The 27,776-nt window shown below is 51.6% G+C and overlaps 2 protein-coding genes across 4 annotated transcripts in view; one reads left to right on the top strand and one right to left on the bottom strand.

Annotated features, from left to right (window-relative positions):
* The first annotated feature begins 3,272 nt into the window (after nt 1-3,272).
* On the top strand, nt 3,273-19,775 carry SACK1A (scaffolding CK1 anchoring protein A). Its single transcript, XM_019718291.3, has 4 exons — nt 3,273-4,154; nt 13,354-13,521; nt 15,205-15,329; nt 18,556-19,775. The coding sequence occupies exons 1-4, from the start codon at nt 3,675-3,677 to the stop codon at nt 19,088-19,090; spliced, it is 1,308 nt and encodes a 435-aa protein (XP_019573850.3). The 5' UTR covers nt 3,273-3,674; the 3' UTR covers nt 19,091-19,775.
* The window catches only part of C6H8orf76 (chromosome 6 C8orf76 homolog), a 29,856-nt gene continuing 15,772 nt past the window's right edge, over nt 13,693-27,776 (bottom strand). The window contains exons 6-9 of one of the 3 annotated variants that reach the window (XR_016021504.1): nt 26,891-27,000; nt 24,192-24,293; nt 21,959-22,057; nt 13,693-14,038 (exon numbers count right to left, since the gene is read on the bottom strand). Coding sequence is in view for 1 of the 3 variants with exons in the window: in XM_088798961.1 (XP_088655087.1) it covers nt 24,245-24,293; nt 26,891-27,000 (159 nt within the window). In the remaining 2 variants the exon portion in view is untranslated. Of the gene's footprint in view, nt 14,039-19,779; nt 20,866-21,958; nt 22,058-24,178; nt 24,294-26,890; nt 27,001-27,776 lie in introns of those variants that run through there. The other 2 variants (XR_016021505.1, XM_088798961.1) reach the window with 2 other exon arrangements.

Genomic DNA, 27,776 nt, shown 5'->3' with positions numbered 1-27,776 from the left:
AGATGCCATGGAAAAGCACAGTAGAGGAAGGCTGCAGGGGGTCATGAGGGATCTGACCTGTATTGTGGCCACAACACACAAGAAAATGTTAAAAATGATGACGTCTAGTGGTGTGACTGTGAGACATGTTCACTTTTTTCTTTCATTTTAGTGTATTTTATTTTATTTACTTTTGTTTGTTTTTCTCAATTTTTTATAACGAACATGTAATATTCACAAAACAAAAGGCAAAAGCCAATAGAGCTCTTTTCAGAAGAAAGGGACTCTGAAGAAAGGAGACAGAGTGGACTCCTATCGAGGAAGAGTGTCCCAGCCCAACTTGGAGGGATGGTCCTTCTGGTTAACCCCTCCAACCTGATGGCCACAGAGACAAAGAGGTTCTGACCATTTGGAGACCTGTACCCAGAGCTACATAAAACTCCTAAGAATCATTGCTAGCTCAGGTGTTCCTGAGATGAGCTTTTACTCATATATATTCCTTACTTTACCGTCTGATATCTTCAACCTTCCTGTCCCACAAGGGCAAGTCACACAGGGCAAAACTTTAGGGAGAGATCACAGATCAGCGATTGCGAGGGGCTGGAGGTGGGGGACATGGTTGACTACATATAGGAGGGCATGGCGAGTTTTTGCAGTGCTGGAAACAGTCTGTACCTTGATCATGGTGGTGGTTACATGACTGTCTGCTTTTCTCAAAACTCGTAGAGCTGTACACTAACGCGGGTACATTTGATGGCATCTAAGTTACACCTTAATTGTTAAAAGCTTCTGCAAATTTGCTAGCCCCCAAATGGGAGCTCCTATGGTTTTACTGCATGTCAGAAATTGTGAGGAATGGACTGGGAATTCTAAAGTAGGAAACTTGAAAGGGCAAAGAGACTTTGCCTCTGTGGGCCCCTGGGAATTTAGCTGTGGTTTTGCTGGGTGCTGAGAATGGACTCATGGAAGCCGGCTGTGAGAAAGATGCTCCCACGAAAAGCAACTGTAGAAGGACCTGTGGGTGGGTGGGTGGGGTTTGGGGTACCTGGCTGGACACCCTGGCCCGTTTTCACTCCCCACACTATGGCTTCGCCTGCCAACAGAAGACAGAAGCTGCTGGAGCCCATGCCTGCCTATGCTGAGCTGATTATATACACAGAATGGATTGATCGGTGTTGACGGGAAGCTATTTTCCTGTCTGATTAATTATGCCAACTGATTTTCAACTTAATTGCACTTTTCAGGTCACTGGGTAATGAGACTGTACAATTTTCGTGCTGCTGCAGGCCTTGATGGGGGAAGTAGGAGGAAAAGAGTGGCAACTGCTGGTTAAGGGCAAACAGGCGCCCTGTTCCTCCAGGTTCCTGGGCCCACAGCCCAGGCTCTCAGCCCTTGGCTGCCCCCCAGACAAGCTCTGGAATCCTATGTGAGTATATTCTCCCTGTGTAAGCTGGTCTCTGCCCCAGGGGCTCTTACCCATCTATTCACCAATAAGTATTGATTGAGTGAGTGTATTTGCTGTCTATTCTAAGAGGTTTCAACTAGAATCTTGGTGTCAAGGGGGCAATAGGGAAAGACAGTTTATTAGGTCTCTCCTCTTCGAGGTCCCAAGGATTGTGGGGAGGAGACAACATGGGGGCAGAGGGAGGGTTATCCAAGGTCGTGAGTTGGGTTCCTTCACTGTTCTTCAAAAGAGAAGAAATTCCTTTTAAACTCTTTGTCTCTTCTTTGGACTGTGCTTTAACAAAGAAATACTATTCCACCACTGGACTGAGCCACCTGGGCCACAGCCTCCATGGAGTTACAGATGGTTCTGGCAATCTCCTCCAGAGATGTCTGGCTCCTAGTGCGCTAACTATTGGAAGGCCACCCAATCCTGGGTTTCTGGCATAGTTCTCCTAGCAGATATTGGCAGGGCCCTGCTTTTATCCCGTTGGCACTCACCCTTGCCTCTCACTGCACGCACCTGTGACTCTGCCCGAAGGTTTTGTGAACAATGGGGCAGGCCAGCAGTGCTGGGGAATTAAAGTGGCCCCGGGAACAGCCCTCCACCAATGACAACTGGAGGTTGGTAGATACATTCCTCAGCTTGCTCACCCATTGGCCATTGGGTAGGAATAATCTGAGATGTGTTCTCCCAGAGGTCCTGGCAGGACTGAATGCCAGATGTTCCCACAGATGTTCATAACCCCAGTGGTAACCTGCTCTTTATCAGACCTGACTGTGGCTCCCTTCCCTTCCCATCTCACTCTCCCCTCCCCAATCAGCTTCTTGGGGAATCATCTCCCAATTAGCTACTTGTGCAGTCGGCCCTCTGTATCTACGGGTTTCCCATCCATGTGTTCTGCATCCATGAATTCAACAATCTCAGACAGATATTCAAAAAGAAAAAAGTATGTTGCTGTTGACATGTACTAACTGTGTAGTGAGGCCTATGATGGCTGCGTCTGTATTGAACATGTACAGACTTTTTTCTTGTCATTATTCCCTAAACGATGCAGGATAACAACGATTTACACAGCATTTCCATTGTATGAGGTACTGTAAGAAATCTAGATATGATGTAAAGTATACAGGAGGATGTGAGTAGGTTACATGCAAATACTGTGCCATTTTATATAAGGGACTTGAGCATCCACAGATTTGCTATCCACAGGGGTCCTGGAACCAAGCCCCCACGGACACTGAGGGACGGCTGCGCTTGAATCCGAGTCTCAGAGTCTCTTTCTGGCAGAACACAATCAAAGACAGTCTGGACTCTAGATATTGCATTCTACTGACATAGACTTGACCATGACTTGATCCGGAAAGAAAAATGTGGCTTCTCCCTTGGGAGTTCCTATACTTCAAACACTCCTGCTGTCACCTCCCCCTCCAGCAGTGAGACTGACAGATCCCACTGGTCCAAGGGCTCAGACACAGCCACAGAGGCTTCTCAAGATGTTATTTCAATCAGCCTCTTCCCCCAGACCAGCGCTGGCCCCAGAACTGTAACCTCTCTGGGGGCTCTGTTCAAATATGACAGCGACGATCACAGTACGGGAGAGAGATAGGAGAGAAGAGCTTTTTCAGAAGATAGGGAGGTCCGGGAACTTGGGTGTTTCCAAGAGAAAGGAGGAGCACGTGGCCTGATTCCAGCTTCCCTGCTCACATGGGTGGGAAGGCAGATCTCAGGGGCAGCAGAGTCCCCCCCGGGGAAATTCTGGTCTTCTCAGCAACCAGAGCTGCAGTGAGGCGCACAGGAGGGGAACCCCCAAGGCACGGGGGTGATGATGCTAAGAGAGCCTCCCTGCTTTATAGCAAAGCCCCGAGGGTCTGGGGGAGAGTTGTGCAACAGGCAAGCTGGAAACTGGCTCACCTCGACCTCCCGCTGCTGCTGGGAGGAGAGGAAATCTCCCAGGGCTGAGTGTGCCAAGGCATGATTGAGCCAGCACCCTGGCCTGCGGGTAGAGTAGGTGTCACTCAGAGAGATAAGCCAACCCCTGACTACAGTTATGATCTCCGTGAAGCATTGCTCAGGACAGCAGGAAATCACTTCCTTGGAGCGGGTGCGAGGGGTGGCAGGTAGCCCTGGATGCTGGGTGCTGTCCAGGAGTGCCGGGAGCGCCACTCCTCGGTGTTGTGGCCTGCTTGCCTCTGACACCAAGAACAGTTGAAGTGCCAGCCTCCCCTCCACGACTCAGGGACAGGGCAGCATGAGCCGGTCAAGGCACATGGGCAAGATCTGGAAACGCCTGGAAGACGTCAAGAGCCAGTGGGTCCGGCCGGCCAGGACTGACTTCAGCGACAATGAGAGTGCCCGGCTGGCCACAGACGCTCTGTTGGATGGGGGGCCTGAAGCCTACTGGCAGGCACTCAGCCAGGAGGGAGAGGTGGACTTCTTGTCCTCGGTAGAAGCCCAATACATCCAGGCCCAGGCCAAGGAGCCGCCCTGTGCTCCAGAGAACCCAGGAGGGGCCGAGGCAGGAAGCAAGGGACTCGACTCCTGCTCCCTGCCATCAGGTACCTACTTCCCTGTGGCCTCAGAGGGTAGCGAGCCCACCCTGCTGCACACCTGGGCCTCGGCCGAGAAGCCCTACCTGAAGGAAAAGTCCAGTGCCACCGTGTACTTCCAGACGGACAAGCACAACAACATAAGAGACCTTATTCGCCGCTGCATCTCCCGGACCAGCCAGGTAGTGATGGCGGAGCCTGTCTCCTGTGCCATGGGCGGGAGGAACGGGAGCTGGTAGAGGAGGAAGAGTGGGGTACGTCCTGCTCTGAGGGACAGAGTCCGGATGACTGGGGCTTAAGGGGGAGTCAGGGATGTTACTCTCTGCCTTGCCCTGGGGCACTGGCTTCCTGATTCCATGTGTCGTAGTCTGGGTCCCCGCCACCACCCTCCATTCCTGGGACTCCTACAACAGCTCTCTGCCTGGCCCTCCTCTTCCATCTTGGTCCCCAACCGTCCAGTCTCTACATGGCTGCAAACACTTTTTCTGTACTTCAACTCTAACTTGGTCCCTTCCCTGCTGCCTACTCCATCTTCTGCCTGACCACCAGCTGGATTCAGGTGCCGCAGTCCCTTGTACAGACTGGTCTAAGCAGAGTGTGCAGGTCACTCAGTATTGAGTGGCAGGAGGTGGGAAAGGCACTGGAGAGGCTGTGGGCCAGGCAAAGGAGTGTGCTCTTCCCCTGGGGCAGCTGGGAGCCACGGAAGGCTCTAAGCAGGGACAGAGCCACAGCCCACTTCCATGGGTGGCCCGTGGCTGGGGATCCAGCCCCCTTGGCAGCTCTGTGGGCACAGCCCATCCCTGAGGCCTCGCGTGTGCGTGCGCACACGTGAGAGATATCACAAAGTCTGCCTGCAAAAGCCTGACAGGCAACAAAATGGGTGAAACCCATGAGGGCCTGGGACAACAGGTTGTGGTGGGGATTTGGGCAAAGGAGACCCACCCAAAGAGCTGGCCACAGCTCAGCACCAGCAGGGCCAGTTCTTCCTACCTGCTCGGAGTGGGCAAGTCTTACTTTTAGGTGAAATCTTCTGATGTGTAAGTGTTGTGCTAAATTCCTAACACGCTGTATTGGTGACAGAAAAGACATCAGCAGGCCTGAGGGCCACACAGGCAAGAAAAGAAGCCTTGCTGATAAGTAAGGGAAGAAGAAGAGGGACTCAGCCAGGAGATCATGTTTCACAAGCCCTAACCTGGCTTCTTTCCAGGGAGTGTCACTCACCCTTTGAGCGGCAGCTGCAACTGAGAATTTCCCGGATACCAGGGGCCCCCATCCCTCAGGAGCACATTGAACTGAATGCTCCGAGATCCTAGAGCTACACACTTAGAAACAGGCCGTTGGAGCTGGGAGGGACGTTGGTTCAGCGTGGAATCTGAGACCGGGGAGGCTGAGGGACTTGCCTCGGCCGTGCAGCCAGCCCCAGGCAGGGCCCACGCTCCTGCTTTCCTGCCTGGGCCCATCTGTCAGCTCCTATTGCCACCCTGTCATGGAAGCGTGAAATACCGCTCTGAAGCAGCCCAGCGACACGAAAAGCAGGCACGCCACTCCATCCGTTCTTACCTTCTATTTAATTTTCCAGAACTCGGCTCCCTTTCTCCTGCCCCTTCCACACACAGCCTCGCCACTCATGCTGGCTGTTTCTGGAGCCGTAAGATTTCATGCGGTATTGAACTTGGGAGGGGATTCAGTCAAGAGACTGGGACCCCATGAAAAAACGAGCTTACATATCAGCTTGGGCTTTTTTGAGTTCTTTTGAATGTAACCAAATTTGAAAATTATAGTGACAAGAGAGAGAAAGAGAGAGAGAGAGAAATCTCTACAGACGACGAAGTTCTTGCCTCGTCCCTCTGTATCTTCGGGAGGGTGGAGTGGGCACCCGTAGACCTGTGCTGAACAGCCATTTTGTGCACCTGGAGTAAGAGCAGCAGTTGACAGCAGGCAGCCACTGATGGCCTGTGACTCCAGGACATTGTGACAATTCCTGACCAAATGCCAATTATGGTGCCTGAAATTCTGTCAGTCAAGCAAGGATGGCAGAGCAGAGCAAGAGGCCTCCTTCCTTTTGGGGAGCTCCTTGCTAGAGAGCAGAGGGGAAGAGAGGAGATGGGAGGGGAGGGGAGGGGAGGGGAGGGGAGGGGAGGGGAGGGGAGGAATGGAAGGGAGAGGAAAGGAGAGCAGAAGAGTGGAGAAGGGAAGAGAGGAGAGAAGACGAGAGAAGAGAGGGGAGGAGAGGAGAGGGAGGGGAAGAGAGGAAAAGAAAAAAGAGGAGAGGAGAGGAGAGGAGAAGGGAGGAGAGGGGAGGGGAGGCGAGGCGAACACTGGTGGGTGGCAGCCCTGGGCTTGAGCAACCCTCTGTGCCTGGAAGTATAGGGAGGGTGACTAAGGCAGGCTTCATGGAAGAGGTGAGTCTCAAAGGCTGAGTAAGAATTTGCCAGACAGAGAGATGAGGGAAAAGACTTCCAGGCCCAGGGAGTGTCAGACACAGAGCTCAGAAGGTGTGAGAGGGCTCGGGGTGTCCTGGAGGTGGGGAGACACGGTCATCCCTCTGGTGAGACAGACCTTGTTGATGTGGAGTGAGGGTGGGGGGAAGGATCAGAGCCTAGGAGCCGCTGTGCCTTACACTTTGGGCCAAAGAGTGAGCAACGGTTCTCTGTTCTTAAATGCGCCTGGGATTTGTTTAAACCAGGTGCAGTAAGCCACACAGCCATGGCAATGACTGTCACGAAGAAAGAAGTTTTTACTCACATTCCCTAGAAGCACAAGGCACAGCATGCCAGGCAGGGCCACACAGGAAGCACCAAGGTCGGTCAGGAGGCAGAAAGGGCAAGCGGAAAGCATGGACACAAGCCTTCACTGTGATTTTGCCGGAAAGACAGGGCAGGGCAGGCCGAACAGTTTAGGACTGGCTAGTTTGAGTCATTTGGGCAGGCTCTGGGCTATCGCTGGTCCCCAGTTGTCCAGGACCTGGCCCTGGGTGATTTAGGGCAGGGGGACTATTGGCTTGGTGTGTGAGAGTTAGATGAGGGGGGTGGTTGTTTGGTTTGCATGTCAAAGGTGTGCTGATAGGGAAGGTGTTTGCTATCTCTAGGAACGTTAGCTCTGGGATGTCAAAGCATCATCAAATACGACAACCAAAGTGTGGTTAATACATCAACTAAGTATGGCTCAGGATACTGTGCCCCTGTCAGGGGGTCTGTGAGGTCCTGACCTTGTTAACCACTCATCTGTGTGAGGCCAGATTATCTTCACACCCTTCCACCCAAACAACATAGCCCAACCGATTGCTGCAGAAGCAGACATGAAAAGCCAGCTGCCTTCTGCTAAGCCAGACACCTCGGAGATTTGCAAAACTGTAAAACAATATCATTCTGCTCACTACATTCTGTTGTTATTGTTGTTTTGGAAAATATAGCAACTTTTCATTAAAACCATTATTTAGGTTAACAGGTAGTAGGCTTAATATTGTTTTGAGTAACAGTATTAGTTATTTTAAAATAACTGATAAACATTTAAAAATTTCCTCAGTTTCCGTTTCTCATATGATACATATCAAAAGCCACAATCCATAGAGACTGAAGCTCTCTGGAATCCTCAGTAATTTTTAAGACTGTAAAGGGGTCCTGAGACCAGAAAGTTGGAGAATTTTAGCAGACAAGCCCCATCTCCTCACTGGACCCCCTCTACCTCTGCCCCTCTCTTTCTCTCGACAAATAATACAGATTCCTTGAAAAAAGAAAAAAAAATCTAACCAGCTTCTGGGAGGCTGGGTGGGTGGAGAGGGGCTAACAGAGGAGCCAGAAGGAAGAAGCCTCCCACTTGCTCCCCCCACCCCAGGTACCAAGGTCTGACTTTCAGGCTGAGCCCCCGCCTTGGGAGGGGCTGTTCCCCATCCCCACCACAGGCCACTGGCTCATTGAGAGGAAAGTGGGCAGGGGGACAAGGGAAGAGGGTCTAGGATCAGGACAGGGACAGCGTGAAGCCACCTGAACAGAAACTGCACAATCCCCTGCAAGGAGCTGATGAGCAGGTACCCCTCCCCACACCTGAGACCCAGGATTCCAGGGCTTTGATCCAGGGTCCCAGGTCAGGACAAAGGTCATACCTCCGACAAGGGCCTCTGAGGAAAGGACCAGACCTGGGAGAGGAATCCAGTTCCCCAGGCACGTGGGGGTCCCTGCCAGGGCACAGGGCACTCCTAACCAGTATGGGAGCCCAAGGTCCGCCAGAGTGGGGCAGCCCCAAGGACCAGTGAGGGGTCCATAGCTCACACCATCCTCCTAGATCTGTAGTAGGCTTTCAGTGGAGTTTCTTAGAGGAAGTTGCTCTCTGCTCTGGGTGTCCTGGCTGTGGCAGAGTACTGGCATATTATCACTACTCCAGATTGGGCTGTGGGGGCAGGGAGTACCAGGGGAGCACCTGGCACAGCCAGGCACAACACACACAGATGGGGTCCTGTGATTGGACGTGGGTGGTCCCCGGTGGTCTAGCCCACAGCTGCCTTTTCGAGGGCTGTTGACCACATTGCTCTGTGGTCAGCAGAGCGGTACTGGGGGAGGGTCCGCCTGGGCCTCCTTCCTTTTCTCTGTCCACGTTCTCTGTGAGCTCTGCTCTGGGGTCCCCCAACCCGCCCAAGGCTTGACTTTCCTTCCCTGGCCCACCCCTGCCCCACACGCTGAGGAGGCGCTTTGTCCCTCAGGCGGGACCCAGTGAAAACAGACAGGTGGACATTGGAGCCCTTTTCCTAGGCCTGGAGTAGAATGGGCCGGGGGGGGGGCATGGCTCTGCGTTACGGCTTGGGGCATCTTCCTGGGTTCTAGTCGTGAGGCTTTTGGAAAGCTACTTAACTTCTCTGCACCTCCGGCTCCTCACCTGAGGAGGCCGGGAGACAGTGTTACGAAGGTTACAGAAGGTGAACATATGGCTGAGAGTAAGTGCTTCGCAGATCGCAGATCGTCACTGCTGCAATTACACTCATATGTCCAAAGCAGGCTCAAAAACGAGCATCAGTGCAGAGAGGAAGAGAATGAGTAGAAATAGAAGCACAGCGTGGGTGATGGGGTGCTAAGTGCCCCCCAAGAACTGTCCCCAACATGGTTGGTGGCCCCACCAGGACCCAAATCCCATTTCCTCTCTCGCCCCCTGCCCTTCCTGAAGCAGGAGGATTTCCAGCCATGAAGGGCTCACACCCGCCGGGCAGGTAGCTAGGGATTCTCGGCCAGGATTTGAGGTTCCCACAGCATTGCCCCTGGATGGGGCTCCTCTGTCTCACTGACGCTCCAGATTCCCAGAGCCAATCTGCCAGCCTATGCTTCCAGGCCAACTTCCTTCTTGAGCAAGATGTCACGGAAAATCCCAAGATATCTCAGCCAACCCCACTCTCTGTGCTGGGGCATCTGATTGGCGTTAACAAGAACCCCACTCTTTTGTTTTTATGCCCATAGAGGTGTGGGCACTCATTTTAATCCTCTTCTGTGACCTGGATTAAAACAACATTCTTGCACGGTGTTATCCTAATATTATCCACACTTGCTTACGAGCAACGCATACAAAAATCAGAGTCGTATTTTAACTACACACTAGAATAACAACCTTTACTCTTGCACATGCTTACATTTATATTTTCTGGGTTTACAGTTAGGCCCACCTTGCACGATAGCTAATGCTCTGTTATTGTGCAGCGTTTTATAGGTAAAGAAACTGGGGCTCAGAGAGGCTAAGTGACTTGTGCAAAGGCACTCAGCTAGTTTCCAGTAGCACCAAGACTGGAGCCAAATTCCCTAACTCCCAGTAGACCTGGATTATCTGCTACCTCTCTGTGTTTGTTTCAAAGAAACACTGTAACAAATCATCACACCTTTGGTGATTTAAATCAACAGAACTCTATTCTTTCACAGTTCTGGAGACCAGAAGTCCAAAATTAAGATGTCACCTGGGCCATGCTCCTCTCTGAAGTCACTAGAGGAGGATCATTCCTTCCTTTCCCAGCTTCTGGTGACTCCAAGCCTTTCTTAGGTGTGGCTGCATAACTCCAGTCTCTGCTTCCACTTTCACACTGCCTTTTCCTCGTCTCTCTGTCTGTCCTCTGGGTATCTTTCATAAAGACACTTGTCATTGGATTTAGGGATAATCCAGGATAATCTCATCTTGAGAGTCTTAATGACATCTGCAAAGGTCCTTTTTCCAAATGAGGTCACATACATAGCTTCTGGTGGCTAGGATGTGGGCATATCTTTTAGGATATCACCATTCAAACTTCTACACTCTTGGGCGTAAGGTAGCACGCCCAATCAGGAGACAGAAAAAGTTACTGGTCTTGAAGCAATCCAGCTGGGAGACAATCCCAGCAGGAGGCAAAATAGAATTAGACCTAGTGAGCCTGTATTTGCAAGCATCCCTTAAATCTGGACATCGGGTTATTTGCAAACCTGCCCCCCTTCTCTGTCAGTTGGTCATCTGCTCCCTAGACCTGTGTCAGGGAAAGGACTCACTGGAAAGCAACTGGGAGGCTTTACTGACCTCCTGGGGAGAGAGAATTGTCTCTTTTGTCAATACCTTAGAGAAGGAGGCATTTATTTTTCAGCAGAAAAATAAGGACCTCGGTGTTATTGGTGCTATAAGCTTAAATGTGGACACTTAATCATGTGATAACAGGGCATGGTTCTAAAGGATCACGGGTCTCAGGATTAGAACATCTTTTCTGACTGCTAGCTCAGAGCGAATAATTTATCAGCACTTCCCTCCCCTGTCCAGACACCCATATCAGCTGAGAAGAAAGTCAACTCCAAGTGGGTACCAGCTATCTCCTTCGCCTGTCTCTGTGCCCATGCTGTTGAAAAAAAAAAAAAAAAATGGCCATAGATCCCCATCAAAACATGCCTGTCAGCTTGGGCTTTGTGCCTATCTGTCTGCACACCACTTTCCCTCACCGGCAATCATAGTGGACATACTACCATTTTGTGCTGTTTTCTTTTTTCACTTAATCCATTAAATTTAAATACATATTTGCTGAGCACATATTATATTGCAAGTTTTACTATAACATTTCACCGGCTCTTATAGTTTCTATGTAACATTATAATTATCCTAATAATCCACTGGTCAGTATACTACAATTTGCATATTAAGAAGGACTCTTCATTGGGTGACAAAAAAGTCTAATTCTGCTCTGCTTCTGCTGTGTGGGAGTTTCCCCTACACCACCAAGCAATTCTCGAACACCAGCTGGGTATTCTACAACTGAACTCACACCAATGAAAGGCCAGGTTGACACCTGTGTTTCTGACCAACCAGCTATAGATTGAAGAATCTAACAACCCTCTCCTAGTTTCGATTAATTTGCTAGAGTAGCTCATAGAACTCAGCGAAATATTTTACTTACTGGATCATGTTTATTATAAAAGGATTGTCAGGCAGGGACTCTGGCCCTGCTCCCCGCACAAGAACGCAGACCAAAAAGGAACACCCACGGAGCCATAGATAGGGGAGTCATACCACTACAGTCTCGCTGGCGGCTGGTTTGGTGACACAGGAAGCAGGCTCCACACAATGCGCAATCCACCATCCACTTCTCTGCCAACCAACCCACCAACCGACCCCCTAGCATAACCACGGCAGTTATATCAGTGGCTAATGGCTAACTGATTACAGCTGACGGCCAACTAGTCACAGCTGATGGCCAACTAGTCACAGCTGATGGCCATCTACTACCCGAGCCAACACCTTTCCACGTAAGGTCGAGAGCCTGGAAACTGCTCTCCTGGCTCTGTCTCCACAAGGATACGACTCAGGAAGAGCCAGGTGGAAAAGATTCACAGAGCAAGGAATGGGGAAAGGGTCCTGAGCTTCCATGCCCTCCCTGAGTGCACCAGTCTCTCCAAGTCTTTGCTTGTTCACCCATGTGGAAGCTCTCCAAACCCATCCTTTTGGGTTTTTATGGAGGCTTCATTACATCAGTATGGTTGATTACATCATTGACTGTTGATGATTGATCCAACCTCCAGCTCCTTTCCCTTCCCCAGGGGCCAGGGGACTGAAAGTTCTAACCCTCTAATCACAGGGTTGGTTCTCTTGGCAACCAGCCCCCATCCTTAGGTTTGGGCCAAAAGCAATCTCATTAACATAACAAAAGACACTTTTAGAAAATTCCAAGACACCTAGACACCTAGAAAATTCCAAGGGTTTTCAGAGTTTGGTGCCAGAAACAGGACAAAGACCAAATATACATCTTTATTATAAATTACAATATCACAAAAAGTAACCCCAAATAAATTTAAGAAGAGGAACATGCATTGACACCCACAATGGAAAAGTCCATAGTAGGACTGGACTCAGGCTCAACTGAAACCAGATGTTCAAATGGTGATGCTGGCAACCTGTCTCCGCCTCTTGGCCCTGCTTCCCCCCCAACCCCCCAAGGTTGGCATCATTTTCAGGCAGGCTGTCCCCACGTGGTGGCAAGATGGTTACCAGCAGCTATACTTTATAATCTACTAGCTAAGCAACCCTAGGGGAAAGAATGCCTCCTTCCCCCAAGAGTCCTGGGCTGACTCTCATTAGCATACTTTAGGTCATGTGCCCACCCTTGGGCCAATCTCCGTGGCCAGTGAGGGATACAGTGTTCTCATTGGTCTGGCACTGGTGATGTGTCCTTCCCACATCCAATCCAAGGTATGGCAGTAGCCCCTCTAGATCACGTTGATTGTGCAGAAGCAGTGATTTCTTAAAGTGAGATTGGGGTGTCATTGGTGGAAGAAGAGGAAGGCATGCTTGGCAGGCAGGAAGACATACGTCTCTCCCCTTTGCTGGATATCTAGGGTTCCTCGCTCCCTGAGTTTCTGTTATGATCGGGGATGCAGTAACTGCTGGCACATCTCAGTCTAGTCTAGTTTATATGTGGGGTCTCTACAGGGATTCTGTTAGAGGCAAGGATTCCACAGCCTAAAAGCATTTGAAAACCAGTGGCCACAGAGAGCCTTCGAGCTCCAGAAGGCCGAGACTCCTTGACATTAAATCTGTCCCTTTCCTCTGAACCTGCCCAGCCACCCCCTCTTCTCCTCTTCCCCTCTCTGCTCTCATTTTTTTTTTTTTTTTTTTGGCTTTTCTCTCCTTCCTCCTCTGCGTTCTCCACTCCAACACTGGGCCAGAGGATTTGTGGGGGGGCTGGAAAGGAGGGGTCAGGACAGAGGCAGGGGCCTGCACGCCAGCTCTTCCTTGCCCTCCTTGAATCCTGCCCTGACAGACCCTCTGCCACCCCAGCCTTCCCCTCTAACACAGCACCAATGGGACCAGCTCTCCCAGGCCCACTGGGACTTAGGACAGTTGGCTGAAACCAGTTAGCACCTGACCCTGACTGTACTATTTGACCTCTCTGCCCTGGCCCAGGTGCTGGCCATCCTGATGGATGAGTTCACAGACGTGGAGATCTTCTGTGACATCCTAGAGGCGGCCAACAAGCGTGGAGTGTTCGTCTGTGTGCTCCTGGACCAGGGAGGTGTGACGCTCTTCCAGGAGATGTGCGACAAAGTCCAGATCTCTGACAAGCACCTCAAGGTAGGGCCCCCCAGGGAGTCCCAAGGGTATTCTGTATTAGAACAAGACAGGCTGTGCATGGTAGCCGGTGCCCCCATCTCAATGGCTCTACATAATAAAGGTGTACATCTTGTGAGCCCTCACAGTCCAGTGGAGGTCAGACCGCCACCCCCATCTTATAGCTATGCCATAAGGAATGCATAGCCTCCCAGAGAGCAGTGAACAGGGAAACAGGGCCCAGAGGATTTCGCAGGATGTTTTTAGGACCTGACCTGGAAGAGATTCTCATCACTTCTGCTCATTGCCCTTTGACCTCCCCTAGATGCACGGGGGCTTGGGAAGTATAAAGGGCCTGTGGCTGACTGGGGAGCAACAGTCTGCTGCATCCGCCTTTCCTCCTCCCGGAGGAGCAAACCCTGTGGACGTGCTTCACTGGGCAGGACCACATCCAGAACCAGTTTGATACGTATTTAGGACTCCACAGCCCCAACAGGAAGCTCATCCTCTTAGACTTGACCGAACAACCGACTTTCTTCTTCTGGCAACGAGAAAAGAAACCCAGAGATAAGGGTTCATTTAGTCATGTCAAATGTTGGGCAGCTAATTCAAATGTCAAATGTCAAATGTCAAAGGTCAAATGTCAAAGTATCCATAGCTTTCCTGAGCAGGCCCAGTTGAACAGCCGATGGGTGGTCCTCAGGGTTCCCTTGGTGACTCCCCTCTAGCTCAGGCAGGTCAGCCTCCAGGAGGCCCACCCTCCTCCCTTCCTCCTTGCTTTCCCCTCCACACTGACCAGCAAGCAGCGCAGTGCAGGCGCCTCCTGGCGCCACGGGTCTCCGGTCCTGTGATTACTGGGTCTGCCTGCCTTTATCTAGATCACACTTCCTCGACATGAGGCCATCGAGGCAGGTCCAGGCAGTCAGCACAGGCTTTGCCGTCATGGCTCACACCGGCGACACTGACCATCCTGTACTCACCAAAAGGCAGTGGGATGTGGCCCTCCTGCCTTCTCAGAGCTTACGGAGAGGCTGAGCGGAGCTGTTGGAGGCTTTGCGCATCCTCTTCCCAAAGCCGGCCTAGCAACTGGCGGGCGTTCTCAGGGTCCCAGCAGTATCTGCCTTCGCCTGAGACCCCCAGGCTTCACCTGCCCTTTCATTTCTCTAGCCTTCCAGGGGATCCAGCTTGAGGGCTGGGGCAGCAGACGCTGCTGGGGAGGAAAAGGACCAACAGGGCCACCATCTGGGTTGTGGACACACCTTTTTGTAGACAGGACAATTGAGGGTCCATTGAAGTCACCACAGAGCTGCCCCCTCGGGCTGTATTGAGCCTTCCCTCTGACCAACATGAGGTCAGGGACTTATGTCACTAAAGCCACTTACGGGCAAGGCTGGGCCTGCCACTCTTCTACGGTCTATAGGAACCTAGACTGAAGGCTCTACGGGCATCAGGCCCTTGTCTGTCTTCTATTTCCCGCTTTTATAAATTCTACCATCTCCCCCTTCCCCCTTTTCTCCCATTACTCAAATAATGTCAGGATGATGAAGACAATTTAGAAAACTCAGCCAAGGAAAAAATAAAAATGGCCCATAATCCTACCAACTCCTATTAAAGTCTTGATGAACATCCTTCCAGGATTTTTCCTAAGCAAACGCATATCTATAAATACATAATTCGTGCGTGACACCTTCACTTCCGTCTCAACAGAACATTTCCATCCGGAGTGTGGAAGCAGAGGTGTACTGTGCCAAATCCGGCAGGAAGTTCGCCGGCCAAATCCAGGAGAAGTTCATCATCTCGGACTGGAGATACGTCCTGTCTGGGTCGTACAGGTGAGCACTGGGTTTCACCTGTCGCAGGTTTGCAGTGGCTCAGGCAGGCACACCCCGCCCCACACACACACCAGCAGCTCCCAGGACACTGCTCCTCTGCACAGATCTCCGGTTTCATCTCATACACGAGGCTGGAGGCAGGACTGGCCGGGGATAAAAGGGGACACCTGAGACCTTGCTGGGAGGACTGCAGGGTAGAGAGGCACTTGCAGGTGCCTCAGTTTCCCTTGATATTGCAATAGGACATGGAATCCTCTTTTTCCCTCCTCAGCCTTCTCAGGCGTGATTATAAAGCACGCAATTTGTTTTGGGGTGTGTATGTCTGTGTGTGTGCATGCTCCATTTTATTCTTAAAATGTTTTATTATTTTCATATAACAAATTCATTGATATATCGTTCCCATGCCAGATCATTCACCCATTTAACATGTGCATGCCATTCTTTTTTAGCATGACTTTCCTCATCTGTAGTATGGGGATTGGGTGTCTTAACACAGACACCCCTCTGTGCTAAACAACACAGAAATGCATTGACTATAAAAGATTGCTAAATCTGTTTATATTGCAGTTAAGAACCTTGGCTCCTCAAAAGGCATCTTAAGGAAAGTGAAAAGTCAGATTATAAACCGGGAGCAGGTTTTCATGATGCCCTGACAGGATTAGTGTCAAGATTCACAAAGAACTCCTGTGAGTCACAATAGGGCAACAGAGCGTGGGTGAGGGATGTGGGCATGCAGTCAGCCAGGTGGAAGGACGCGCGTGTGAAAACACATGAACAGATGTGTCTGCAATAGTGATCGAGAAAAGGCAAATCCAGGCTAGAATGAGTTAGTGTCTTATACCTTTCCAACCAGCAAAGAAAACAAAGTCTGACAATACTAAGTGTTAGATTTACGGGGTCTTTTATACATTGCTATTGGGACCGCAAATCAGTGCAGTGACTTTGGAAAGAGTTTGGCATTTTCTCCTAAAGCTGAATATTCACCTAGTTTATAACCCAGTCATTCTACTCCTAATGTACTTCCAAGAAAAACTGGTTCACTGTACAGTAGAAGACAAATACAAGTACATTCGTAGCAGCACTGGTCATAAAAGAAAAATTGTGGAGGTAACCCCAATTCCTACAAAGGGGAGAGTAGATGAATAAACCATAATCGAGCCACCAGTGGAATATTATACAGCAGTTAAAAATGAATGAAGTACAGCAACAAGAGATAACATGGATAAATCTCAGCAATATATGAAGTGAAAAAATCCCCAATGGTTGTCATGTTAAAAACAACTGAAGTGAAATATTTACTTTCCAGAATACACAAAACTTTTTTTTTTTTTTTTTAAGTTATGGAGAAAGGAAACTATGGGAAGTATGACACAGGATTCAGGCTGATTATTTCCTCTAATTTGGGGATCAGGAAGAATGGGTTATGGAAGGGACCATATGGTTAGATGTCAGTTATTGTCAAGATGCCAGCTTTTTATTTTAGGTGGTGGGTTCACAGTGCTTATTAAAGTATTTAAAATAACAAAGTAAATAGCTCCATACATTCAAATGGGCCATGAATAGACAGACCAAAGACAGTGGGTCTTGAGCCAAAAATTATGATTAAGTCAATTATATGCACTTAGGGGACAAAAAAAACAATAAAATGTATTTCGTACAATGGGTGGTGATAAAATGAAGTGTAAAAGGTAGTGCAGGACGCATGGGCCTGCGCGGTGTAGGTACGGGGAACCCCTGCATGGTGCACAGGGAGGGGCGTTCCAATTCTGCAGGGACGCACCGAGGACACGGAGGTACGCAAGGGCCTTGGGGTGGGGGCGCAGGGTGCGTGGGGGCCTGAAAAGTTGCCAGGGCGGCTCTGGACCTGTTTCGTTGAGCAAAGCATGCAGTTGTTGGCCTAATTTAGCCTGGTTCCAAACAACACAGGGCTCTTGCTATCTTAGTGTAGCCGGGAGTCCCACTGACCCTGTGTCTGCTGCCTTCCCTGCCACCTGGCTGGCCCCAGGCTCAGCATCAGCTACTCAATCTGGGGCTGCATGGGTGGCTCCTGGGCGGGAGATGAAGTTTAAACAAAGCCTTTTTGTTCTTCCCACGATTGCTCCATCCCATTGCGTGTGGGCCCTGCCCTGCCTCACAGAGCGGGGAACCCGCAGGCTGGCACTGCTGTTTGGTGGCAAGGCACGCGGGGGGGATGGAAACTGAGACCCTCGGTGGGGACTGTCTCGCTCATCTCGGGTGCTGTCCCTCAGCGTGACCTGTCCCCCTCTGACCATCCTGTCCCCATTCCTCTCCATGCCTAGGTTCACATTATTAGGAGGCAGGACTCTATCCTGATGCTCTTGGTGGGTCTTCTGTGCTGTCACCAGGCATTTTCAAGGTTGTTTTTTTGGGGGAGGGAGATTCAGGGGTGGTGTGAAAAAGGGAGTTTTCCATCAGAAAGAGAGGGGAAGCTGGTGAAATCAGGGAATTATAAAAAGTAATACATAAACACCTTGAGCATTTTGTTTTCACTTACAACCTGTAAGTGGAGAGAAGAACAAGACCGCTGCTGAGGGTGTTCTCTCGTGGGTACCTAGGCAAACCACACTTACGCCTGGCACCTGTGGGCTCGCCCTGTATTCTCCTTGCCATCTCCCAAAGAACATAGGATTCTCCCTCCCCTCACACCCCTTCCGGGTCCACATGCCTGAAAACGGAGCTACACCCTTTAGATTTTCACACACAAACAGCCCCTGCCTTCCAAGGAGCAGCCACGTTTCTGCAGAGGCCTTCCCCAAGCCTGTTTGGTTAGAAGAGGCAGGTGTCCCCACATTTCACAGGTGGAGCCACTGAGCCCCCAGTGGCTAGGTAACTCATATGAGCACACAGTTGGGGACACTGGGACTCATCTGGCCCTCAGCCCTTTTGTGCTTCCTCAGGGACCATCTAAGGGGCTGTTGTCTGAGCACCAGGAGGGAACCCTGACCTGAAGCCAGGGATTCAGTCTGGCAACTTCATCATTCACCTGCAGACATTTGCGGGTCTCTGAGCTTCGCTCTGCCATCTGTGAAAGCGGGACACCAGTGTCACCCTCCAGGGGTTCTGCCAGCACAGAGCGGTGGTGGTCACATTAAACCCCTTCCTACCAGCCCTGCCAGTTGCTCCACGTCCCCCCAAGGAAGGTCGCAGAGGCCTGGAGCCACGGCCCCCAATTCCCACCCCTCACTCTCTCTCCTCCTCCCCCCAGCTTCACCTGGCTCTGCGGGCACGTCCACCGGAATATCATGTCCAAGTTCACGGGCCAGGCGGTGGAGCTGTTCCACGAGGAGTTTCGCCACCTCTACGCCTCCTCCAAGCCTGTGATGGGCCTGAAGTCCCCCAGGCTGGTCACACCCCTTCAGCCCCGAGCAAGCCGCAGCCCCTCACCCGGCCGCCTCAGTGGCAGTAGCTGCTCCCACAGTGACCACACGTCTTCCGACCCCTTCAGCAGCCCATCAACAGGAAGCAACCCCCAGAACCTGAGTCTGTCCAAGTCTTCAGGGCCCAGCAGTCCCTTAGCCCCAAACCCGCCTCTGCCTCCCAGGTTGCAGCCCTACCATGGCCTTTGGGGGGCCCTGACCCCACAGGCCCACTTCTCCCCGAGGCCCCACGATGGCCCGCCCGCTCTCTGCAGCAACCTCAACGCCTACAGGTCCACAAGGCTGCAGCTCGAGCAGCTTGGCCTGGTGCCCAGGGCAACCCACATCTGGAGGCCCTTTCTACAGGTCTCCCCCCATTTCTGAAGGGCTCCTTCTACCAGCTGCCATCTCAGGGCCAGCGCTGGGCATTTCTGGGTTCTCTGGCCCATGGAACCCACCTCAATGATTATTAGCAGCGTTGACCCTTCTTCCTTTTGAGCTAAAGGCACTGGGACATCATTGCCTGTATTTCAATGTTCCTGGGCCTGAGACCCCCACTGGTCCCTGGGTTCCCCTCTCTAATTTGACCTATGCAGCACATTCCAGAAGGTTCCAGGGAGCTGTGGGGGGGGGGTGGAGCTAGAGGACAAAATTGTGAAAATAGAGACCCTTTCTTCCAAAGAGCAGCCAGCACTTGAACATTCTTTGAATCTCTGTAATGTAAAAAGGGGCCGATACAGCCCATGTTTTACATATGGGTAAACTGAGGCACCAAACGACAGAGCGTTGATGAAACCAAGGTACTCCCGTTTCCCAGTGCCCAGGAGCGGTCCCCTCCTCACTGATTCGGGAGAATGTGTGGGAACAGTCTGGATGTTTCTGGGAGAGGTAGGACAACTCCCCCTCTGAAAGGTGTAATACTGAGTGTCCCTGGGCCCGATGAGTTAGGGAGGAGGCCCTAGAACCTGCTGCTGTAAGTTGTGTGGGGCCCGTTGAAATTGTAGCCACCAAAGATTGGGCAAGCCAAGGCGTCTAGGGGATGGTTGGACACGGCAGCTTAACAGCTCAGGTTCTCGCTTCCAAGAGCCTTGGGCGAACCTGGCGGTGCCTGAGTCCGGGCAGGTCCCAAGGGCTTGGATTGTTGGGATCCAGCAGTCTTGAGCAACTAGGGAGGGCTCAGCATTGACCTTGCAGCCCCCAGGGCCTGCCTGCTGTCTGCAGATCCAGGCGCCTCTGTCTGGCTCGTTGCCCTTGTGAAGCAGGAATGCTGAGCCCCTCACAAGACCATCATTCATTCCTTCTCAGATTCGCAGTGTCTCTAGGGTGGAACTAGACTCTGAGGACACAGGGTGCCTTGGGAGCACACAACCCACGGGGGAGGTCGGGGCACTTCCCAGAGAAGTAACAGTTAACCAGAGACCTAAGAACAAGGCGTGACAGCTGGGCGTAGAGATGTGAGCCAGGCTGCTCCAACCGCAAAGAAGCAGGTGAAAAGCCCACACCCCTTCCTATTTCCATGTCCTCCCCCTGCCACCGACTCTCTCAGCAAATGTCTTCCGGTTGCCCATTTCCGTCTCTGAAGCTTTGCCTTTGCTGTGGAGGGCCGAGTCCACCGCTAGTGGCCTCCGAACCTGACAGCGCGCGGCAACCCAAGACACGCTCTGTAGAGGCCATCTCCCTGCAGCCCATCCCTGTTTGTATTTGTCCCGTATTCCTGGCAAAGGCGGAGGCGTCTTTGCTTCTGTTTTCTTTTAAATTGTATTCCTGTCCTCACTTGACTTTTTCCCTCCTTAGTTCCTGAAAGTCCAACAATAACAAAAAACGCTTTGGTTCCTGAAGGTTTTTTAAAACCCCAGTCCCGATGCTGCTGTTTTCCTGCTGACCGCTGGGATGAGGTTAGAATGACCTGGGCTGCAGGGTACCCTAAATTGGATCTCACAGGCTGCCAAGAAGGCTTCGGGAACGTAAAGCTTGCTGGGGTGTCAAGAACCCCAAAGGCCCGCTCTACCTCTGCCTGTGTCCGGCTCAGTCCAGGTGGAGAGGGGAGACCTGGCAGCTGGAACAAACCCTCCGGCTCCCAGTTCCCTTCTGCCATCATCTTAGGGGTTCACAAACACCGCCGCTCCTCTTCTGGGCACCTTGTCCTGTGCGATCCCAGCCTGCGGGGAAGGTAGTGTGGTTTGCTATGGCCAATGGAAGGTGAGAGGAAGAGCTCAGGATCATTTCCAGGCAGGGGCTGTAAGAGCCAGGTGCAATTGGCCTCGTGGGAGCCACAACTCCAGGTGGAGCATCCCCGTCCAGGAGTCTGGGTTCCTAAGAGACTCTGGTGAGCGGGACTGCCTACTCCCACCCCACCGACCTGCAGAGAACAACTAGTATGAGCAAGAAATAAACCTTTGTTGTTTAAGCCACTGAGATTGGGGCTGTTTCTTACTGCATCACGATCCAGTCTCTGACTGATACAACCCACTGACACGAGGCTGGGCCATTCCCTTGTGGGACAGGATTTCCAAGGGCCCCCAGCCTTAGGCTCTTGTCCCAAGACACCATTTCCACCAGGAAGGTTTTACACACCTGCTGCGGGGGTGGCTGAAGGCCAAAGCACGTCCTTATCCAAGTTTGCAATCCTCCCAAACCCATCTTTAGTTCAGCTTGGGCTAGAGTCACATGTGCACCTGCCACGGCAGGCGGGCTCCCTGGGGGCTATCCTGAAACACAGAGTCTCTACGACGATGGGAAACTCAACAACAGCAGTGAGGCCCCCACCATGTGCCAGGCTGAGACCTAGAGTCACCCTTTCCTGGAGGACTCCAAAGCCAGCTGATGGCGACACCCGCGAGAACAATTGCCATGAAGAACAGAATGAAAGAAACCGTATGACACTCGTGTTAGGGGGCGCATGGAAAGGGGGTTTCACTTATGGCCAAACACCCCCCCCCACACCCGGGATTAGAGCTCATGTTACCCCCCTGCAGGGTTATCAGGCAGGACCAGCGGGAGGTATTGATTGCTAATGATCAACCCTGCCCCCCAGGCCTCTCTCCTAGAAACTGTCTGTAGGGCTGATTCATTTGGTCCTCACTAGGCAGCGATGCGTCTCCCCATCTCCACTCCCCAAAGGCCAAGGGGTCCCTTGGAGGTGGCCGTGCATAATCCATGCTGAGTGGCTGAGACGCTTTGCTCCCACAGCAGGGACAAACATTCAGACACCCCTGGCGACCTTTATGGCGGCTCTGTCCTGCCCTCACCTACCTGGGCTCCCCGCCTCCATTCTGCTTGCTCTGCTGGCTGTCACAGGAGTGGCAGAGACGCATCTTTAAATGCTTCACTGTCTGGACTTGGTCCGAGAAGCTGTTGGACACAGAGAAACTGTCACTCACTTTCTCAGCTTCCTCCTGAAGAGCGTGTCAGAAAAACTGTTATTAGAGAACGTAAATGTTGCAGACGCACGTGAACAAGCATAAACTCCTTTTACTTGGAGTTCACAGTATTTTGACTGAGACAGACCTGTTGCTTCCCAAGAGACTACTCCATGCTCTGTCCTCTGTAGGGTGTGGCGAGGGACGGCGTCCACAGGATGATGAGCCATGCTGAGCAGACAGAGGCCCAAAGGAGGTGGCCACAGCGTGCAAGAGGGACAGTGTGTGCACAGGGCCGAGGGCAAGGGGAGGCTGGAACCCAGCCTGTAGCTGTGCTCCCGCCACTGCCCACTCACCACGTCAGGCAAATTCACACAAAGACACCTTCTAGGCTGGTGGGCTGGGCTTTGAGAACAGAGATTTCTAGACCTTCCCACTGAAATGGTCACTAGTGAAGAACCAACCCCCAGCTGTCTGCCCTGCTTCAGGACAGCAGACCACCGAGTCACCTCAGCTAGGCCTCCGGAGATGGCATTTCTTGATTGAGACTGTGTTTCTGCCAGCAGTCAGTGGCTTGCCCAGGGGCTGCTCTTTGGGAATGGCGGTCCTCTAGTGGAAGGGCCCCAGGGCTGCTTCCTGACCTTTCTTCCAAACATCCACACGTGTGCTCTCCTCACAGGCCTGGGCAGTACAGCCTGGTGCTGAGAGGCAGACCTGCCGTGCTGTCCTGGGAACCCGCCCTGTGAGCACAGAGTGAAGACACGCCCAGGTCCTCGTTTCCCAGCTGAACTATTCTATCCCAAGTCCTGGGAGGCCCACTGTGGCTTCCACTCCAGGGGCCTGAATTCATGTATTTGATCACCAGTTTCCCCCCGTCCCCTCCCCACCATGTGCTAGGGGCTGGACTACCAGGGTTGGTGGGAAGAGTTGTGCCCCTAGCTCTCAGCTTATATGGCAACACCACTGAGGCCCCTTGGTTGATTTCAATAACTGACCATTTGAGCTACTTGGTTCCCCCCCCCCCTTCCCATGTATTAAATTCCAGCACTTGTGTTTTCAATTCACCAATAAAGAGTGAGCTGGCCAAACCCTAGGCCTCCACCCTCGACCCCAATAAAAGTAGTGTGGCTGCAGGTGTGCTGTGTAACTTCCAGGTCTTGTAAGTAATAAACCTGTATCTTTTCCAAGTTTTGTGGATGAAAATGGGGTGCTGTAATAAATCACAAATTTCTAACTGGTCAGGTCAGGTGGATAGTCATGCTCCAGGTCTATAACTTCTTTAGTAAAGGGTTTTTAAGCCAGCCCTGTCCATTGTTCTTGTGCATCTGGGTTAACGCACCTTTGAGATGCCAGAAGTAATATCCCTGAAGGTAACCACCCTTAAGCAAGCACATATTCTTGCAAATCAACCCCTGCCTTGTTTTCTCCCACCTTCATGGGATCTTCCTTAAATTCCATCCTTAATTCCAAATGCATAAAAGAAACTGCAAGTTGCCACTCTGCTGAGTGTTTGAGATCTTGCTTCCGGGCAATTGTCGTCAGTTTTGGTTCAAATAAACTCATAAAAGTTCTCTGCAGGTTTGGATGTTTCTTCCGGCGACAGTTTCCTGATGGTAACTGCTCAAAGTCAGCCTGCGATCATAGTAAGAACCACAAGGGCGGGTCCAGCCACTACACGGATTATTGATAGGCTGAGATCAGTACAAAATATCCCTTATCCGTAGGTCCTGGGGATTAGGACGTAGACGTCTTTGTGGGGCCATTATTTGCCTATACGTTCCAGGCATCTTATGGAGGCCGCAAGCAAGAGTGTGGCTGGGCCTACAGAACAGGAAGGGCCTGCAATCGGGAAGCAGCAAAGCAGAGACCTGTCCCTCATCCCTTTCTGGGCATCTCTTTCATTTTCTCTCTTTCTCTGAAGACCTAGCCATTCTGTCTGCTCCTCAGTCCACTTGGCAGCACACAGCCACCCCTGGGTTTTGACCAAGTTTCAGACATAGAAGAATCTTTCCTTTCCCCGTCTCTAGGGGAGATTCTGATTGGCCCAGCTTAGGTCAGGTAAACCCTCCTTCCTCTCTCCAATCAGTTAGGGTTCCTGAGTACACACATGGCTGCCAAGTACGTACCTGTGTGGATGACAGGGAAGTTCCAAGGGACGGGGGGCCAGGTGGTCGTTAGGTCAAGGGCTGAGCAGACACAACGCTGAAGCTTTAGGTGACGAAGCCACTCTGTGTGGAGGAGGGAGAAAAGGATAAAGAAGGCTGAGCCCCAAGGAGAGAAATGCGTGTCCTGCATTTCTCCTGACTGCTGTAGCGAAGTCTCCCAGTGGACACAGTTCTATTAGGAAGACGAGAGGAACCAGGCCTGGGCCCCACCTCATGAGGACCATCGGGGGCATTCAGTTCAGCTCTGGCTGGGCAGCGGAGCTCAGCCGGGCTCACAGCACTACCCCAGGCCGGGTTGGCAAGGGGACAGGGCCAGGTAGGGGGAAGGGAGCACGCATGGTCGCACCTTGGGAATCAGAGATTTGCATACTTTTGTCTCATCCTCTCTGGTTTGTGTTGGCTTGTTTGTTGGTCTTTATGATTAAGACCTTGGAATGTAGTGTGTAAATTCCCTTTACAGATGAAATTTCAAAAGCACAAGAAAGCTGCTATTTAGAACAATCTTTTTTGCAAACGGTGGCCTTGGATTTGTTTCACAGAGATTGTTACCCAAGGTTTTTCTAAAATGAAGCATATCTTTGTGGAGATGTGGTATCACTCAGGCAGGCAGGGTCACCTTTGGCGCTGGCAGTGGGGCTCAGTAGGGACGAGCCAGGAGCTGCCAGCTCACCAGCCAGCTCACCAGCCTTCAGGTGGCCTCTGCCATGGCCCGGGGCTCCAGGAAGGCAGCAATGGGCAGACATCACGGCACAGTCAGCAAGGTGAGCCCAGCCATAAAGGGGCAAACCAGAGACAGTCCGAGAGCCTACGCTCTAGCAAGGAGGCCTCCCACCATGAATACTCAATTGTGATTCCAGCAAGCGTTCTGGGGAAAAACTAAAGCACAGGCACGATGACAACACTTACAGCCTGGGATCAGGACCATCTTGTCAGAGTGACCTTTGACCTAAGGTCCTCAGGAAGGGGACGTTTAAGGCAGGGCTGGAAGATTGTAGGGAAGGATGTGCCAAGTGAGGGAACTGGATGGGTAAAGGGCTCAGGTGGCAGAAAGCGTGAGGAACCCAAGCACATGAGAGGAGCGCAGAGGGGGCTGGGGAGGCGGGGGCCTGGGCTGGACTGCGCAGCCCCTCTCAGGGCGCACGAGGGATTTGGGAAATCACTGAAGGGCTGAGAACGGTCTTTGATTTTTGTAAGACCCCGTTGGCTACAGTACGAAGATTGCAGGGGTGTAGGAGTGTAAAGGACGAAAGACTCTCACCAGCTCAAATACCAGGCATAGACCCAACCCCCACTGCTGAGAAAGCATTGAAGACAAGTCTTTTGGTCACAAGAGGCACGACTTGTCCTTGGGTCCCAGTCCACCCACCTGGATTGCAGACAGTCCGCTCTGTCGGTCACATTCATCACCTGAGTGATTCACTCATTGACAGGAGGGTGGGGTGGCTGAGTGGCTGGCCTGAGATTTTTCTTTAAGAATCTTGCTCAGTTAATTCCCTGCACTCTCTCTGCTGGAGTGACCAAGACTCGGTGTGATGAAACCCAGGGATGCCCAGTCTTCCTTGGTGCTCTTTCCTACCCATTACTGCCGAGGCTGCTATCACTGCAGGAGGCTCGGTTCTCACCTGCACAGACAGGCCGCTGCCAGGACAGCAAGGTGGGACGGCACAAGGGTACGAGCAGCTTCATGAAGACTGACCGCTCAGGCAGTTCAGGCAGTGGGTCTGGGAGGAAAGCCAGAGGGCTGAAAGCTAGAAGCCCGGGCAAAGTTAGATGGGGCTAGGATGGAAAGGGGAAACCAAGTGAGGCTAGAGGAGAAAGAGGGCATTTCTAGACCTAGACGAACAGGAGGAAAGGGTTTTAGCTACAGAAGCAGAAACAGGCAGGGTGTGCAGACTGCCTCGGTACTGATAGATCTTCGGGTATCAGCCTCACGTGCAAACAAAGATGCTGGCCAATTCATTCAGCGATTCTTTTCAACCAACATTTAATGAGACGGCAGGTATTCTGCCTTGCAGATACAAATGTGAGCAAGACAGTCCTCGTCCCTGATTTTACCAAGCTTAAAGTCTGTCATGGAAAACAAACAGGCGATTACAGACCAACAAGGGAGTGAAACAGTGAAGGAGCACAGGGCGGGAAACCGACCACAACTTGGGGATCGAGACTTCTGGGAAGCTAAGTCGACACCTGAGAGCTGACTATGGGTGAGCCCTATGCTGGGGCAGGGGAGAGGGGCCAGACCGAGTCGCCTAAAGCTGGGAAAGCCTAAAGGTGAAATGTAAAGGTGGGGAGCAGGGAAACATGAAGCCCTAGGGAGACACAGGCTCGATGGTGAAGCCACATTTCAGTGGGGGCTCTCCTTTGAGGGCCATGGAAGCTTAGACCATAACCTCCAGGATAACCTGTCTCCATGGCAACTGTGCAATGCTTGTCACAGAACAGGAGCTCACTAAGTGCCTGGTAATGACTCAATGAATGGAGGGAGGGCAGCGGGGACCTGCGGAGGGGTTTCCATGACTTTTAATGGTTCCTCGAAATTGACACGTCTGTTAGTCATAGACGTGTCTCACATTAGAGACAAATGACTAAACTTACACTTGCTAGTCATGCTACCACGCACTCATACTAACAGCGGAGTCAAAATATAAACAAAATCAGACCTTTGTCTGCCTTGGAAGGGGCCTGGGAAAGGGTGAATGAGCAGGTGAGGTGGAAGGGAAATCCTGATGATGTCACCTTTTGGCCCAGCGCTGGAATTCTCTTCCGTCTCCTAAGAAAAACAAAATGCAAAGCTGTGTGGGACACCATTTGATGGAAGTGTGCGGTTTATGGTTAAATTCCATTTCTCCTAAGGGAGCTCTTCCATCCCAGACAATTTGAGTAAGGAAATGGCCCTTTGTGTGTGAAGGTGATGTTAAGAGTGTGATTGTAATTGGTGTGACTGAAAGGACAGAACACTCACCCTGAGAGACAGTGCTCTATGGGTCTCAGGTTTCTGTGCCCCTTGTGAACCGTCCTCCATTTCAGACTATTCTTTCAATGAGCTCTGCATGGCAAACAGCCTTAAAAAAAGAGACCGCGTCCTCTGGCACACAGATTGAGCTCGTTTACCTCCCGCTACGAAAGACTGGAGTTCCTAAGCCCAGGGTCCCCCTCCTGTCACGCACCCCACTGCATGTGCCCTTATTAGTTTGGGCCCACATGCATCACTCCCTTGGGACTTGGAGGTACAAGGAACTGATGCAAATATGCTGCAGCTGACACACTTGCTGGGCCACGAATCACAGTCGCCTGCAGCATTCATGGAACTGGCAGGCTAACGTGCTTGCCGACAGGTATGGTAAAATCTCAGCGCCTTCGGACCTCGGCACGCCCTTCTTAGAAATGGTTACCATTACACTGCAACATTCTTGGTCATTCCTGGAGAATTTACCTAAACAGTGTGGCTACTTATGCTGTTGGTTATAATACAGTAACTGTTTTTTAAAAGACTATAAAATCTAAAAGGCTCTTTAATGTCCTTTCCCAACAGCGATCTTCTAAAAG

Source organism: Rhinolophus sinicus, chromosome 6, assembly GCF_057876585.1.
Source record: "Rhinolophus sinicus isolate RSI-liver-muscle chromosome 6, RSI-T2T, whole genome shotgun sequence".
Taxonomy (NCBI): domain Eukaryota; kingdom Metazoa; phylum Chordata; class Mammalia; order Chiroptera; family Rhinolophidae; genus Rhinolophus; species Rhinolophus sinicus.
Note: the sequence above shows the minus strand (reverse complement) of the source record. Positions and strands in the feature narration are given on the sequence as shown.